The sequence below is a fragment of the Pteronotus mesoamericanus genome, unplaced genomic scaffold, assembly GCF_021234165.1.
Source record: "Pteronotus mesoamericanus isolate MK-2021 breed Mesoamerican mustached bat unplaced genomic scaffold, CSHL_Meso_final scaffold_408, whole genome shotgun sequence".
Lineage (NCBI taxonomy): Eukaryota > Metazoa > Chordata > Mammalia > Chiroptera > Mormoopidae > Pteronotus > Pteronotus mesoamericanus.
The window spans coordinates 174,616-190,970 of record NW_026555315.1 but is presented as its reverse complement, the minus strand read 5'-3'; the positions used below and the strand labels follow the sequence as shown (position 1 = coordinate 190,970).

Here is a 16,355-nt window from a genome sequence, read left to right as displayed (position 1 = left end):
CCGCGGTTTGGTGCAGCAGCGCAGGGGAGGGTCTCTGCGCTCCAAACAAGCAGCTTCTCCCGGCCCTGCCTCGACCCGGGCTTTCCCCGGACTCCGCGTTGCTGCGCGGAGGCTGCCCTTCCTTCGGCGGCATTTGCTGAAGTTCCATTTTTAAGCGAACTGTTCCCTGCTTTGTGCTCTGGAGGTGTCAGTTACGCGGGAGGGGGCGCCTCACACGCCTCCTCCGTGGGCCTGTTCCACCCTTTCACGTGGCCCTTCTCCTCCCCGTTGTCTGCCTTTGCTGCCCACTGTTACTTAGTGCCTTCGTGTGTGTCACACGGCGACGTCCTCTTGACATTTGGGCCCTGGGCTGTCAGAACCGTCTGCCGCCGCCGCCCCCACCAACCCCCTGCTCGGCGCTCAGCCCGTGCGGAGCCGACGTCGCTGCGTTTTTGTTCCCCCTGACGCGTGTCGTTGGACCTGCACGTGCCCCGCGGGCTCTCCTGTCCGCACCGGTGCAGCCGGTGTTTCCCAGACCCTCCGGCGCCGCCCTTGGCGAGACCCCCCTGAGGGTCCCCTGCGGCGTCCCTCCCCGTCACTTCGCGAACAGGCATCGGTTCCTTCCCATGCGTGTGGCATTGCAGGTGGTCGTCAGTGTAGAAAGTCACATGTGCCACAGACTTCCTGGGACTTTTTCCAAAAATACGACAATATTCTATAATATATTCTGAGAGACTTTGCAAACGAATGTTTTACTGTATTTCTTTACATAGGCAGTTTTACACAAAGAGACAGTCATGTTATTTTTGTCTGTAGTCTATTTCTAAATATTGGGATGAGGCCACGTTTAGCTTCTTGCCTAAGAAAAGGGGGCTCTGTCACCGGCCTCTGAGTGGAGAAGGGCCGGTGATGTGGAAGACGGGAGGGGGGTCCGTGTGGTGCAGGTGCCAACGGCCCCGGTGCCCCCGCCCTCTGTCCTAACGTGCGAGGATGCAGGGAGCGCGGCACGGAGGGGTTCGTGGTTGGAATTCAAGCGTTTGACAACTACCGCGTAAGGGTCCCATCCCGGAAGCTGCAGGTTTACGGGGCAGGTCTGGTTACTCAGGTCTCCCTTCAGGCTCTTTAGTCTGAACTTCCAGGGCCTCTTCCCATTTCTCCCCTCAAACCTCTGTCCAGGTCTGATGACGGGCTTGTCCCGGCTCAGGAGGCAGCGGCTCCCCACGGCTTGCGCTCAGCGGCCTGGCGTGGCGTTGGCTCTCCTCTCTGAGGAAGGCAGCGCCTCCCTGATAAGCATTTCTGTTCTCGGTGAATGGACAACGAGAGTTACCGCTGTGCGGACTGTTCATAAAATACCCTGGGACCGACTTTCCTGAGTGAAAACAGTTGTCAAAATTGCTCATGAAGACCTTAAAGCCACCTCATAAAAGCCCTTTCCTTAAAGCCATTTCAATCCATACCGCTTCTAAAACACACCTGCTTTTGAAGCCTGAAGCGGTTCCTCCCTTCTCTCCGCGCTGTTTGGTCCCATTTCTGGACGGTTCGCGACCCACGGCGTGCGAGGGAGCAGGGGCAGCAGCGGGTCACCGTGTCGCTCCTTTGCAGGGGGCCTGGTAGAGCAGTGCCTCGCCGAGCTGCGGGGCCCCGAGGAGATGACGCGCTGCGGCTTCTCGCTGGCCTTGGGGGCCTTGCCCGGCTTCCTCCTGCGCGGCAGGCTCCAGCAGGTGAGGCGGGGGCGGGGGGCGGGGGGCGGGCGCGGGGGGCATCTGAGGCCGTGCTCGCGACGGGCGGGCAGCGGCAGCCCGGTAGGCAGACCTCCGTGTTCGTGCTTGTGAAGGAGCCCCTGAGCGCCAGCCCCCGTGGCCGTGAGGAGAGCGGACGGGGTTGCAGTGGCCGCGCTCAGAGAAGCTGACGCTCGTGTGTGAAAGCGCAACTCCAGTCCCTCGGAGGGGGAGCCACTCTTTGCTGTAGAAGCCGCTCCGGCCTCATCTCCAGTGCTGGCCCTGCCCGTGGCCAAGGTCGAAGGGCACCGGCTCTGGGGCCGAGTCCTCGACCCAGCTGTCCCTCCCACCCCAGGAATCCCGCCTTGGAAGCAGGCCAGCCCAAGGCGGGCCCTGGCGCTCGGGGGGACGTGGGGGGGTCCGTGGGGAGGTCCGTGCTCGCCTCTCGGAAGGACACGACCTGTCAATGCCTCCCTTTGTGAGGCACCTGCCCCTCAAGGTGGTGGTGGCTTGGGACAGAGAGAGGCGCGGCAGAGCTCTGCTCTGGGCAGAGATGCCTGGCCTGAGACCACGTGTGCGCGGCAGAGCCCCCTGGAGACGGTCCCTCGGTGTGGAGCTTCGCCTCGCAGCCATCTGTCCCCGCTGTCTGTGACCGGGAAGGGCTGCTGATCTGATGTTTCCTGTGCCACCCACTCACGTTTGAAAGCTGTGGACAGGGGTGGCGGAGGCTTGTTTTGGCCCCACCGAGAGGCAGGCTTCTGTCTCCTGCGGTTGCCCATACCCCAGGCTGCGCACCCCCAGGGATGGGCGCCGGCGAGCCCCTCCCTCGCTCCCTCCCTCCGCCCGACGGGTCGCCCTGAACCGTGTGCTGGGAGCTCTGCGTCAGCCGTCGCCTTCCGGCACCCTGACCGGGTCCCGAGCTGCCTGCAGGAGTGGGTGCCTGCTGCCGCGGGTCAAGCAGGACCCGCCAGAGCCCGCAGGCACCCACTGGCCGCAGTCACCGAACTCCTGGGTCCCCTGCCCCCCGGTGGAGCATCCCGCAGGCCCGCCCCCCAGACACCACGCTGCCACCGCCCGTCACACCCCTCCCTCGTGTGCCTCCCGCTGCCCAGGGAGCCTCGCGGTCCCACAAACCCGATGCGCCTCTGTGCGGACCGACGAACACGCTCGTCTTGAGGCTTATTCATTTCAAACAACAGACTTGGGACTGAGCCGTCCCTTCGAGCAGTAACAGATCAAGTTACAGGAGCTGCTGCATTTGTCACAGGGGCCGGCTCTAGGCCGTGGGACAGGGCAGGGCAGGGCCTTGCCCAGGATAAGGCTGGGCCCTGGGGTCCCCGCCATGGACAGCTGGAGGCAACCCCGGTGGCAGACACAGTGGCACAGCCCCAGGGCCAAGTCTCCACCTGTGTGAAAACTAATCTGTCCCGTGGCCAGTGGTCCATGGGTGACTGGTGGCTGCTTTTCAGGTTCTAGCAGGGCTAGGTGCCGTCACCCACATCTCCCCGGAGAGCGTGAGCTTCGCAGAGTCCAGGCGGGATGCCTTGAAGGCGATCGCCAGGTGAGTCCCGCTGGCTTTCCTCCCCAAACCGCTGCTCCCGGAGGCCGGCGCCCCGTGCACGGGGGCCTCCAGGGCTGGCGTGAGAAGCCCGGTCTCAGGTGGTGCATCCACTTAGAGGCGAATGTTAGTTTTTAGTTTCTAGTTTCTTCTCTTTTCAGACGGTTGTCCTAAAACCGTTCTAACTCAGAGGCTCCTTAACAGTTTTGTCCTGATTATAGGGATCATTAAACCTGTACTGACACATTTTCACTTTAGGAAACTGGACTCCTTCAAAGATTGGCTCCCCTGAGAAGGAGGAAGGGACGTGTATGGAGTCTCTTGTTCTTGGTCACAAACACGCACACACCTGACACGCCGTCCTTCCCACCCGCGGGCACGGTGGAGGACTGGCTATATGGAGCCCACACGCTGCCTTGTGCAGCCGTGGCACATAGTCCCCTTCTGCCCAGGCGGCAGGGTCGGAGGGCCCTGCCACACGGCCTGGCCTCCCTCTGCCTTTAAGCGGTCGACACAGCGAAGAGCGGTCCCTCGGCGGAGCGAGCTCGGGGTTTCTGCGCCTCTCCCCGAGTCATTTCTGTTCCAAGCTGTCCCGTGCGGAGGGAGGCGTCCGGCGGAATGCTGTGGGCGTAGGGGAGGGCGGACGGGACGCGCGGCCATTAGCCACTCCCCCACTTCCGGTTTCAGGGTCTGCCAGACCGTGGGAGTGAGCGCAGAAGGGGCCCCCGACGAGGCCGTGTGCGGAGGGAACGTGTCCCGGATCTACTGCACGCTGCTGGGCTGCCTGCAGGACTACACCACGGACAGCCGCGGGGACGTGGGCGCCTGGTAGGGCCGGGCCCCCGCGCACGGTCGGGAGGCGGGGGCCGTGGGTCCTCCCCGGTGCTTCGGCGGCCACTGCGGCCGCCCTCCGGGCAGACACGGGCCCAGGCAGAAGCCACGCAGGGTCCCCGCGCCAGGGTCCCGGCAGCCCCGGAGGCCAGGCTGGCTGAGCATGCGGTGGCGGGCGGTCTCTTGCCCCTGTAGGCCCTCCTGTGAACTCTTCGTTCCTATGGTGCTGGGGCCTTTTTTGGAGGCTCTAAATCTGTGTAGAAAATCTTGTACCTTTTTCATATTTCCCACCATTTTCTTGGGGGTTTTTTTGTTTTTGTTTTGGGTCAGTGTGTTCCTCATGGTTATTTTAAAGTCTCTACCCACGTACTCTAGTATCCGTCACCTGTGGGTCAATTTCTGTTGTCATCTTTTTATTACTTTAGCACTTGATCTTCGTTCTGAAACATTTAATTTTCAACTAAGTCCAGAAATTGTTCAAAAGTGTACAGGCCCCAGGTTATGTAATTTTCTTCGAGCGAGTGGTAGGTTCCTTAGGTCGGGCCGACGTGTGTGGTCAGGTCCGCGAGGCCCTCAGACCCCAGGGCCTTCCCCTGCACACCTGTCCCCCAGCTGCTGGCCGCCCTGTGCTCAACCAGCTGGGGGCTGGCAGGGCTCTGGGGGAGGAGGCAGGTTTGGGCCCCCCTCGTCCCTCCCCAGTCTTTCCCTGGGAGTGCTGCACCCACAGAGATAGGGGTTCACGGGGGAGCCCTCTGTCCTCCCTCCTCCCGCACGCTGCCTGCTCCCTGGTGTGTCCTGAGCAGCAGCTGGTTGGTGTCTGACCCCCCCCCCGCCCCCCGCAGCCGCCCCCGCGCCCCGCCTGTGTCTTCCCGGCCCCTCTGAGCACCCGGTGCCCGAGCTCAGCGCGTCACACGCAGGCCTCCCACTGCCCCCGGCCTGCGTCTGGGGCCCCCGTCCCGCCCCCAGGGGAGCAGCACAGCCTGTCTCCCCAGCGTGCAGCGCTCATGGCTTGGGGGGAGGGTGGGTGCCCCAGGCCTGGGGGACCTGCCGGCCCTGCAGACGCCGGCCCTTGTGTGTGTGGTCCCTGGGGGCCGGCCCTGTGGTCCCCAGGTTGAGCGCGTGGTCCCACGTTTGAAACGCTGCTTTCACTCTGGAGTTAGACTCGTCAGTCGCAGCGCGGCCTCGGCTTTCCAAGCTGTGTTTAGCTTGTGTCCCTTCACGGGGGTTGCTGTGGACACATCTGTCTGAGTGGACAGAGCTCTCCTGGTCTGGAAAGCCGCCGGGCAGCAAAAGCACGCGCTGCTCTGCCTACGTCTGCCCAGGAAAAGCCAGAAAGCCCTTAAAAGCTCCGTGGGGTGGGTGTATCTCGCGTTTAATGGTTCTTGGGAAAGTCAGTGCAGTTTCATGCGACAGTTCGCGGGGACGCGGCTGTGACCTGCCTGTCCTGGGTTTAAAACGCGTCTAAAGGCCGCCACCCACTGCCTGTGGTCTCGCAGGCCCTTCCCAACAAGTGCGAAGCGTTGCCCCAGGCTGAGGGCACTGGGGGTCCCACCCCCCACGTGCAATTTCTGGAGTACCTTCCCTACCCCCTCTTGCTCCCTGCAGGGTCCGCGAGGCCGCCATGACCAGTCTGATGGACCTGACGCTTCTGCTGGGGCGGGACCAGCCGGAGCTGATCGAGGCTCCCACGTGAGTGTCCTCCCTGCCACGGCCCGGTGCCTGGAGAGGGCCTGTCCCGGCCGGCGCCCCGCCCCCGTGCGCAGGCCCGCGCGTCCCGGCCGAGGGCCTCGGGCCCTGCTGGAGGACAGCCGTTCCCAGGCGAGGCCCAGCGAGGGGCCGCCTCTCAGCGCTGAGCCCTTGCGCCCCAGGGCCTGCTCCGACTGGGGGCCTGGCTGTGCCCCTCCTGTCTGCTCCCGGGACACGAGGCTGCCCTTGGGCCGCTCAGTTGCGGGCTATCGCGCCCCTCTCTGGCCCCAAGCGCCTTTCATCCCTGTGTTCCCTCCTCAGCCAGCCCTCCGTCTCCTCAGCCCTTGCCCCCCGCCCCCCGTCACCACCTGCTACCCACCCGCAGCCCTGGGGGTGCTCACCGCTTCTACCCAAGACCTTGCGCGAAGGGTTCTGGGAGCTCATCAGCTGCAGTGGGGCCCGCGCGTGGGCTCCGCGGGCGCCTCGGGCTGGAGCCCGGCTGATGCTGGGCTCTTGGTTGGCAGCTGCCAGCGGGTCATGTGCTGCCTGGCCCAGCAGGCGAGCGAGAAAATCGACCACTTCCGCGCGCACGCCGCACGCGTGTTCATGACGCTGCTGCACGCCGCCGGCCCCGCCGGCCCCGCCGTCCCCCACGTGCCGCACCGCGGGGAGCTGGAGCAGCTCTTCCCCAGGTACCGGGGTCCGCCCGCCCGGCTGCTGGGACCGGGCGGCCGGCCCCTGCAGCTCGTGCCTCTGTTGCAGGTCCGAGGTGGCCTCCGTCAACTGGACGGCGCCGTCCCAGGCCTTCCCTCGCATCACCCGGCTGCTGGGGCTGCCCACCTACCGCTACCACGTGCTGCTGGGCCTGGCCGTGTCCGTGGGCGGCCTCACGGAGTCCACGGTGAGGACGCGTCTGTCCCGGGACGGGGGTGCGCGCCGGGGGCTGCGCTGTCCCTCCTCCTGCTCGGTCTCCCCTGGGGGAAGCCGGTCACCGGGCGGCCGCTTCCTCCGCGCTGGCGCCCCGGGGCACCCGGGAGGGGTGGGCGGGCCGGGGCCCCAGCGCGGACGGTCGCAGCGCCCAGTTCAGCCGCCCCGGAGCTCGGTGGCCTCCTTCCGCCGCCGCCGCGTACGTCACGGACGTTACGCACGCACGCACGCAAACCTTGCACGTCACAGAGTACGCATGACACGCACGCCGCTCTGTGCCTGGTTTCCAGGTTCTGTGCGTCCTGCGTGAGGCGTCCCCGTTTTCGGGGGCTGCGTCCGTGCGGGCTCGCCGCTCCGTAACCCCGGCCAGTGTCTGCGCGGCAGCCCCGCCCCGGCTTCCCGCGTCCGCGTCCCCGTCCCTGCGCTTCCTCTGGCGGCGGAGGCTGCTGCCCCCGCCCAGCTGGGGACAGGCGGCGGGTCCACGAAGGACCGCGAGGAAGTCATTGCTCTCTCAATCGGTGGATCCACGGTTCGGGCACTTTGGGGACAGTCTCGCCCTGGTCCCCGCGGGCGCCCACTCTGCTGTTCGCTTCTGCTCTCCGGGCCCTGCGCGTCCTTCGGTGCAGCTTCCTGGCGTTTGCTGTTCGCCTCCCCGGGAGACTTGCGTTTCCGCGGGTCTGAAATCTTACTTGTTACGCTTCCTCGGCGCAGGCTCGTCTTCGGAGCAGCGTTTTTTGTTTTGAAAATGCACGCGCAGCGTCCCCGCCCCTGCGCACTCGCGGGCCGGGGCTCACGCTCCGGGGGTGGAAGTCCGAGGGAGGCTGAGACTGCCTGCCGGTGCCGGCCGCGGGCGGGCCCCCGACGCCGGCCATTCTTCCCTTCCGTGGCCGCTGGGAGCTGCTGGGGTCCAGCCTCGGGGACCCTGGCTGCCTGCCGCTCCCGGTGTCGCTGCCACCCCGTGGGTTGCTCTCCACGGGGTTGCCCCCTGCCCACCTTGCCGGCCAGGCCCGCCTCCTGAGTTGGTGCCTGTTTTGGGCGGGGACGGCGGGGGTGTCTCTGAGCCCAGTGGTACCTCGGGGCTGCGGTTGAGTTTGCAGCGTGAAGGTTTCAGAGTGACTGGTCCCTCGTGGCTTTCATATCCTGATCTGCCTCCCGTGGAGACAGACCCTCTGCGGTCTCTGCCGCAGACGCCTGGGGGTTGCCCTGGACGGGGAGTGTGGGCTGGGCTGCCACCTCAAGGGGGGCGTGTCTGTTTCAGGCGATTGCCCTGCGGTGCCGGCTGGGCATCAGCCAGACCCTTCCCCTCTGTAGCTCAGCCTCCGCGGCCACTGAACATGCGCGTCTGTCGGCGCCTGTGGCCGGCGGTGGGGCGGGGGGCGGCATCCTCATGCGAGACGCCCCGTGTTGCAGGTCAGGCACTCCACGCAGAGCCTGTTTGCGCACATGAAGGGCATTCAGAGCGACCGGCAGGCCCTGGAGAGCTTCAGTGGGACCCTCTTACAGGTCTTCGAGGACAACCTTCTCAATTACAGGTGAGTGGGCGCTGTTTCCCAGACGCCCAGGGTTTAAGGGCAGGGTGGGGCCGGGGCGGGTGAGGCTCACGGCCGGTCCTGGCACCTCCAGGCCACCCTGTCACCTCTCTGGGGCCCCTTGCAGCCTGCACGGAGGGCCAGCGGGGTGAGGGTTTCGGGGCTTGTCGGCAGCGAAGACAGCCGCGCGCCGGGCCGGTGGTGTCCCCCGGGCAGGGCCCCGGCGGCCGTCCTGTGGTCCCCTTTGTCTGTAACGGCCCTGGGAGGGGAAACGCACGTGGAACGTGCAACTCTGACCCATGTCGGCAACCACAGAGCCGCCGCCACCGTCCAGACACAGCACCCCCACACCCGGGACCTCCCGCCACCCCTTCCGCTCCGGTCCCCGCCCCGGGGCAGCCCCCGAGCCGGCTGCCACGCCCATGGGGTCAGCGCTTTCCTGAGTGTCTAGTGGACGCTTGCGCGCTGCGCCCGTCTCCCGCCTGGCTCCTTGGGTCGGGCCCGCTCGCTCAGTCCCCCTTGTCGGCTGAGCCGTGTGCTGTTAGGCGGCGACGCGTGGTTTCTCGGTTCACCTGGGATGGCGCTTGGGCTGTTGGCAGGCGAGGCTGTGACGGATGAAGCGGTGGTGAGCGTCCACGTACACGTCTTGTGCGGGCGTCTCTGTCCTCCTCTCCTGGGTGCAGGCCCAGGGCTGGACTGGCTGGGCCACGTGGTCGTCAAATACTAAACTTTCTAAACAACGGCCAACTGTTGTCCAAAGTGATCGTGCCGTCCGCATTCCTGCTGATACCACCGCATGGCCCCAGCGCCCCCAGTCACCCGGTGCCTGTCCGCCTGTTGGAGCTGAGCTGAGGGCTGTGAGATGCGGCGCGGCTTCCCCACGTGCCTCCCTCCTGGCTGCGGGCGCCGCGTCGGGTGTCTGTCCTCCGGCGGCGGGTCTGCTCAGCTCTGTCTGTTCCCGCCCTCCTCGCTGCTGGGCTCTGGGCTCCCTCCCGGACCCTGCGCCGGTGCCTTGCCCGGCGTGTGGCCTGCTGGCGTCTCAGCAGGCCCTTCGCGCCCGTGAACTTGGTCACCCCTTGTCTCTCATGGATCGCGCTTTCACGCCGTGCCCGGGAAAGCTTGCCTGACTCCAGGGCACAAAGATTTTCCCCCGTGTTTTCTTGTGGCAGTTTTACAGTTTTAAGGTCTGTGCTCTGCCCTGAAGTCCGCTCAGGGTGAGTCCCCAAGTTGGTCCTGCGTGTGGGTGTCCCTGGTGGCTGCAGTGCCTGCGTCGGAAACTGCGGGCGCGCGGGCTGCGGCTCTGCAGTCCCTGATGGCACCTTGTTTTGCGCTAGAGGTTGTGAACTGAGCCCCATCAGCTCTTCTCACCTGTCTTTCCGCGGTGTGGGGCTCTGCCCAGCCTTTTGCGTTTCCACATGAAGTTCCGAGCGGGCTTACCGTTTCCGGCAGAGCGCCCTGCCGGGGCTTTGACAGGGCGGGCGGTGCCGTTGCGGAGCTCGGCGTGGGCTCGGCGTGGGCTCGGCGTGGCCTCTGCTCGGTTTCCCACCCTCCACATGTCCCTCCTCCCTCCCTCCCTCCCTCCCTCCCACGGTTTGGCGCCTGCGGTCTCACCGCACCTCCTCTCCCCTCAGGGTGTCGGTGCCGCTGCTCAAGATGCTGGACCAGATGCTGGCGCACGGGTGCTTCGACCTCTTCGCGGTGGAGGAGGAGTGAGTGCTCGTTTCCACCTGTCGGCGCCGCTCTGCCGGTCGGGTCCAGGGGCCGGAGTGGGAGGGGTGACCTCCCAGCACGTCCGGGGTCGGGCCTCATGTGCTCCGTCGGCGGCGCCCCCGTGCGCTGGCACCGAGCGGCTCGAGGAGTGGGTGGCGAGGGCCTGAGGGGGTGGTGGTGGGCGGCGCGGGGCGGCCGCTGGCTGGGCGCAGGCAGTGGGTCTGAGGCCCCTCCCACCTCTGCTGTGTTCAGGGCTCGGCAGCTGCCCGCAGCTCCGCTGTCCTGGGTGGGGCTCAGCGGAGGCCCTGCTTTCTGGCCCCTCCGTTGATGCCTCGCCTGATCCTGGAGCCGCTGGGTTTGGCCCCCGGCCTGGGTCTCGTGTTGACATGTGTCAGTGACTTGGAAGGGGCTTTGAAAGTGTCAGGGGGCCCCGAGCAGCGCCGACCCTGCCCTCCTGAGGTCTTTTCACTGCCTTGTGTCCTGGCCCTCACCGTGTGGCGGGGGCTCCCTGTCACCCACCAGCGTGGCCCTCGCACGCACGCACTCGGGGGGCTCAGACAGGCCCGTGGGAGCCCAGGGGCCCCGCAGGGGCTGCACGAAAGCCGACTGCAGGCTCAGGGCGGCACGGCTTGCAGGCGGTTCTGCTCCGCGTCCCTCTGTGCAGGCGGGAAGCCGGGCTGCTGTGGGCTCGCTCCCTTGCAGCCTGCTGTCCGGTGAATGTTGGTGTTCAGTCGTTTCAGGCTGGTGGGGTGGACGGGGTCTGGTGCTTGTTTCTCCACGTCTGCTGGGGGCTGATTTCAGAGCTGCTCCCGCGCTCACGGGATCTCTGAGCTGGTTGTGGGGTGGCGTCCTTCCTGAACAGTCTTCATATTTTAACGTACTTTTTTATTTGAAAATTTAAAACGGTAAGAGGACGCATTTCCTGTTACGAATATAGTTCTTTTAACTTTTCTGTAGTGTTGTCACCTTTTGCTGTCTGTAGTTTAAGGCTTTACATTTTTGGTATTTGCAAATTAAGATAAAATTTTAACAGTAAGTGACCCATTTTGTTTCCAGGGACACAGTTTGGTCTTGCATTAGTGTGGCAGCACCAGCTTCGGACTTTGAACTCTGTGCAGTGCTCCTGCACGTTTTTTCTCGGGAAACATTTCCGCTTGTGGGGTGGTGGGGGTCTCGCCGGCAGCGCGCAGGCGTGTGGGCGTCGGCGGGTGGCCCGTGTCTTCACGGGACCGTTTAGTCTTTCCGTTCCGTCTTAAGTCTGCATGGGATGTTTCCGTGGCCTCCTCCCTCCTGTTTTTCATTTGATTAACAACATAATTGTCCTCGTCCTGTGTTTCTCTTACGTTTCTTTGGGACTTCTCACTCTTTTCTGTGTTCTTCCCGGACGCACGGTCAGTCCGACGTTCAGTGGTTCCCCCTCCCTGGACAATTCCAAGGACTCAGAACCCGTCAGGCCCGTTTACGTTTTTAGTTCGGTTTGTTTTGTGTGTTGCCGTGTGTTATCCACAGGCCTGCCCTCCCGTTGGGCGGCCGTGGGGACGGGGGGTGGGGGGTGTCGGGCACGGAAGCAGCGGGCGCCTGCCCCCAGCTGTGCCTGTGCGGGAGCCAGTGAGGGGGCCAGGGCGCGGCGCCCCCAGGGACGAGGCCCGCGGGCTGCCGCTCGCCGACCGCAGGGCCCCAGCGGCTTGTGCCCTGTGCTTCCCTTGCAGCCACCCGTTCTGTGTGAAGCTGCTTGCGCTTTGTAAGGCAGAAATCCACAAGTCCAAGGACGTCCAGAAACTGCGGTCCAGCATCGCCGTGTGAGTCCCACGTCGCCGCCGACACGGGCGGGCGGTGGAGGGAGCGGAGGCGGGGGCCAGAGTCTGTGTGGCCCGCAGGCCGTGTGGCGCCCCGCGAACAAGGGTGAAGGAGCCCTCGTGGCATCCCCAGCTCTGCCCGCCCACGGCCTTGGCCTCGGGGCGGTGCAGCGTCCCCGCCCTCCGCACCCCGGACAGGGTGGACAGCGCTCACCCGGCGCGGCCCCGCAGGTTCTGCGGGATGGTGCAGTTCCCCGGCGACGTGAGGCGGAAGGTGCTGCTGCAGCTGCTGCTCCTGCTCTGCCACCCGTTCCCCGTGGTGAGTGTGGCCGGCGCCCGCCCTGGGGTCCTGCGCGGCGGCTCCGTGCCGCAGGGTCTGGGTGCGGGTGCCGGGTGCCGCCGGGGCAGGGGCCCCGCCGCGGAGCCGATCGGTCTGGGCCGTGGGGGGCGTCCCGCTGCCTGGACGCTCAGGTCTCGGCGGAGCAGCACCTGTGGGTGGCTCTGCCCGCCCTCCTGGGGCCGAGCAGGTGGTGCAGAGCGAGGCCCCCCCCCGGCCGTGCTCCGCCCCACGCGGGGCCCCCAGCTGGGGGTCCCCTTAGCACCCATCTTCCCTGCAGCCCAAGCTGTGAGCACCAAGCCCATCGCTCGTTCCTGCCGATCCAGGAAATATCCCAGAGGGTCTCGGCAGAGGGTCTCGGCAGTGGGTCTCGGCAGAGGGTCTCGGCAGAGGGTCTCGGCAGAGGGTCTCGGCAGTGGGTCTCGGCAGAGGGTCTCGGCAGAGGGTCTCGGCAGAGGGTCTCGGCAGAGGGTCTCGGCAGAGGGTCTCGGCAGAGGGTCTCGGCAGTGGGTCTCGGCAGAGGGTCTCGGCAGAGGGTCTCGGCAGAGGGTCTCGGCAGTGGGTCTCGGCAGTGGGTCTCGGCAGAGGGTCTCGGCAGAGGGTCTCGGCAGAGGGTCTCGGCAGTGGGTCTCGGCAGAGGGTCCGGGGCGGCCCCACACCTCAGTGACGCCTTCACCCAGAACCACCCCACACAGGGTCAGGCGTCTTAGAAGTTCCCTTCTGTCTGAGAAACCGCTCCCCAGGGCATGTGAATGTGCCATTCTCCTAAATGTCCCAGTAGCGCCACCTCGCAGCCGCAGCCGCCACAAATGCAGCTCCTCAGGCCGCCCGACCTGCTGGCGAGGTCATGCGCCCGGTCCGGGGTCGTGTGCCCACCCGGGGCGTCTGTCCTGTGAGGAACCGCAGCCGGAGTGGTGTGGCCCGGCCCGTTAGCAGGCGTCTGGCTGTGTCCCGACAGCCTGCCGGCCGGACCGCAGGGGAACCGGGCGGCCTCCCCAGCGGTGGGGACACAGGCGGGTGTGGCCAGATCTCCCAGTTGGGGTCAGAGGTCAGCACATCTTCAAGGTTTCAGTGCGACTCCGGGACCCTGCCATCTCTGCCTTGTGCGTCTCGGCCCCCTCTCCCTGACGTGCTCTGCCCGCTCAGATCCGCAAGACCACCGCCAGCCAGGTGTACGAGATGCTGCTCACCTACAGCGACGCCGTGGGCGCGGACGTCCTGGACGAGGTCATGGCTGTGCTTAGCGGCACCGCCTGGTGAGTGCGGGCCCCTCCCTTCCTCCAGGGCACCGGTCACGCACATCGCAGTGAATGGGGCCTCCCCTGCCTTCGTGTCCCCAGCATCTCTTCCCCAAAACCCTCTGAAGGGAACAGGAAAACGAGGCTCCCAGCCCCCGGTGGCCTTGGTTCTTGGTTTTACGAGGGGCAGGGGGGGCTGCAGCGGACTCTTCGCAGCTGCTTGTCCACGTTGCTGAAGCGCAGGCTCCCTCCCTCGCGCCCCAGGGGATGCCTCCTGGGGGGTCCAAGGGGAACATTTCCAAAACGAAATGGCTTTCGAGCGCAGTGTTTCTCTCCGTAAAGAGGTGGGCCAACTTCCTGTTTTGGGGGCTTCCTCATGAACTGATCACGCAGTGAGCTCTGGGCGACGGGGCTGGTCGCTCCTGCCCGAGGCGCGATGGGGTGCGCGGTGTGGGGGCGCGTCCTGCGTCCACGGGGCGCGGCGGCCACAGGGCTTCGCTCAGGCTCGGTGCGGAAGGCCACGGGCGGACGTGTGAAATCGCAAGGACCGCGGAGACGGGAGATGGAAGGTCCCCCTGCGGCTCCGTTGGCTTCCCGGCTCCTGGGGGATTCCGGACGCAGACCTGTGTTGAGCTGGCGTGGGAGGGGCGCGGCCTGGAAGCACCGGCGGCCGGGCCGGCGCGTGGGCCGCGCACTGCGTGTTCCCGGCACTGCGCACACGGGCCTGCGCATCCCCACACGCACGTGCTGACGGCGTGCACGTGTCTGAGCGTGCACGCTCGCCCCCATCCTGGAGACAGGACGCAGCCTGAAGCGGTCGGCGACGGCCCGCTCGGGCACTGGTCACCACGGCCTTCGTGCTGACCCCAGGCCGCCCGGGCCCAGTTCTACGAGGGTCGGCGCATCCTGCAGGCGCGTGTGGTATCTTCACACGCATTTCCCTCCAAACAGTGATGTCCGCATGTGGCCCGGGCTTCCGCAGAGGTCCCCAGTCCCCCTGCTTGGACATGAGGAGTCACTTGCCTCGAAGGACAGAAGGGTCTTCTGGTTTTAGGGCTTCATCCCGGTCTTCTAGGGAGACAGCCTAGTGAACATCTTTGTGGGGGCCCCCCGCCCCCGCGACTCCTCGATGTGGGCGCCTCTGCTCTGAGCAGCTGGCACGCGACCCCACCCTCAGGGCTGAGCCGGCCGACCTGACCCCGTCGTCCGAGGGGGCGGTGGTGTCCTGTGCGGATGACATCCTCTCCTGTGCTGTCACCTGGATAAAAAACACTTACCTTGAAAAAGGACGGTGCGGAGCCGAGTGGCCTGAACTCGGCGGCGTCCGAGGGACCCCTGGCTCCTGCCGCTCCCGCCCTTCCTCCCTCAGTGCTGGGCAGAGCGGGGCTCTCGCTCTTTAACTTACTTGTTATTTAAAGAATTGCAGAGGATTCTAACAGAACTTACACAAGAAAATGCCCAGTATTTCTCTGTGGTTGCTAAGTTTAATTTTTATTTGTAATGAAAGGAGTAACTTTTAAAATCACATAGCACTTAAATCCCCTCCCCCGTGATGAAATGCGGGGCCCCCCCCGCCCCGCCCCCCCCACCCCAGGGACCGCTGTCCCCCGGTCCCTGTCGGGTCCCCCGCGGCTGCGGGCCGAGTCCACACTTGTCCGAGAAGAGCCTTCCGGAGCAGAGCCTGAATGGGGGGGCCAGGTGCAGGTTCTGGGTGGGCGTCCTTCCCGATCTCATCAGCGATGCCTTGGGGTGTCCTCACCTCACGGGGTTTCCTGAGAGTTTAGGGTTCATGTCAGGTTTGCCTCCACGCGAGTGGCCCTCCTTGGGGCTGAAGCTGCCCTGCCCTCCTCCCCAGGGACGCGGAGCTGCACCTCGTGCGAGCCCAGCGGAACCACCTGTGTGACCTCCTCGGCGTGCCCAGACCTCAGCTGGTCCCCAAGGTAACCACACGCCCCCCTCGGGCTGTGCCGGGGCCGCGTGGGGCCCTCTGCACACCAGTCCTCCGGGCAGCTCCGTCGCGCTGCGGCGCTGAGCCGGCCTCGAGGGTCCTCGGCCCGCACGACCGCTGGGACCGGCCCCGGTCCCCCCCCCCCGCCCCGTTCTCTAAGCAGTGTTGGCCGGCGTGCCCGCGGCAGGCGCTGGGCGCATGGGGGTGGGGGGTGCGCTCCAGTTGCCCTGCCCCCCGGTGCCCCCTCCCGCACTGGGCACGTCTGGGGTGTCCTGTGGAGCACCTGCACCCAGGACAGGCCCTAAGCTGGGCGAGTTGCCGTCCAGCCTCTGGCCCCCGAGGAGCTGGCACTGGCCAACGCTCTTCCCTTGTGTGGCAGAGGCCTCCTTGAGCCCGGTTTGGTTCCTGTGTTTGCTCCGTTCCACCTCCCAGACCCGCCAGAGGCTCTGTGGCCCCCCCGGGTCTCTGGGGCCTGCAGGTCTGTCCGCCGAGACCCCCACTGCCGACAGCCGTGGCACGTGCGCTGCCGCTGCAGTTCGGGTCTTGGGGCCTCGCGCCGTCTTTGCGGGTTCCGTGTGGCCACAGGCAGGTTTCTGCCTCCCGTGTGCACTTGGCTGAGGCCCAGGGCTTGTCGGACTGTCAGCCCTGCAGGAGCCGAGGGGGGACCGTGGGGCAGAGCCACCTCCCTCCCTCGTCCGTGTCCTTGCCAGCTGTCCCCCTGGGCGTGGGTGGGGGCCCTAGCTCTGGAGCAGCTGTGCCTGAGCTTTGAGAGGAGGAGGAACGGCCCTGCTGGCGTTGGTGCGGGTCACGCCCAGGGTGGTGCCCGGTCCCCGCACAGCTGTCCCCAGCTCCCAGGCCTAACAGGCACCCAGGAGCTGAGGGGAACCTGCCTCCACGTGTACAGCGGGTCCCTGAGTGGACAGCTGCTCTGTGAGCGTGTGCACTTGGGCTTGCGTTTCCCCGGGTGAGGCTGAGCACCTCCTCTGCGGCCGCTGGCCGTGTAGACTTTCTTCTTTCACCTGTTCGGACCTCCCTGCGTTTCCTCTGGGTCGCTTGTCTTTTGATACTTTATTTGTGGGGTACTGTAAATATCCCCCC

General features: G+C 65.9%; 2 protein-coding genes across 5 annotated transcripts in view; one reads left to right on the top strand and one right to left on the bottom strand.

Moving 5' to 3' along the window:
* Positions 1-16,355, top strand: part of TBCD (tubulin folding cofactor D) — a 120,777-nt gene that overhangs the window by 102,891 nt on the left and 1,531 nt on the right. Inside the window, exons 27-38 of the mRNA XM_054593195.1 lie at positions 1,582-1,700; positions 3,167-3,258; positions 3,943-4,083; positions 5,692-5,775; positions 6,297-6,464; positions 6,535-6,673; positions 8,110-8,231; positions 9,860-9,937; positions 11,648-11,737; positions 11,966-12,053; positions 13,218-13,327; positions 15,165-15,249. Coding sequence (XP_054449170.1) covers positions 1,582-1,700; positions 3,167-3,258; positions 3,943-4,083; positions 5,692-5,775; positions 6,297-6,464; positions 6,535-6,673; positions 8,110-8,231; positions 9,860-9,937; positions 11,648-11,737; positions 11,966-12,053; positions 13,218-13,327; positions 15,165-15,249 — 1,316 coding nt within the window. The remainder of the gene's footprint in view (positions 1-1,581; positions 1,701-3,166; positions 3,259-3,942; positions 4,084-5,691; positions 5,776-6,296; positions 6,465-6,534; positions 6,674-8,109; positions 8,232-9,859; positions 9,938-11,647; positions 11,738-11,965; positions 12,054-13,217; positions 13,328-15,164; positions 15,250-16,355) is intronic.
* Positions 14,941-16,355, bottom strand: part of B3GNTL1 (UDP-GlcNAc:betaGal beta-1,3-N-acetylglucosaminyltransferase like 1) — a 32,452-nt gene continuing 31,037 nt past the window's right edge. For all 4 annotated transcript variants that reach the window (XM_054593199.1, XM_054593196.1, XM_054593197.1 and 1 more), the window contains one exon: positions 14,941-15,081. The gene's annotated coding sequence lies outside the window, so the exon portion shown is untranslated. The remainder of the gene's footprint in view (positions 15,082-16,355) is intronic.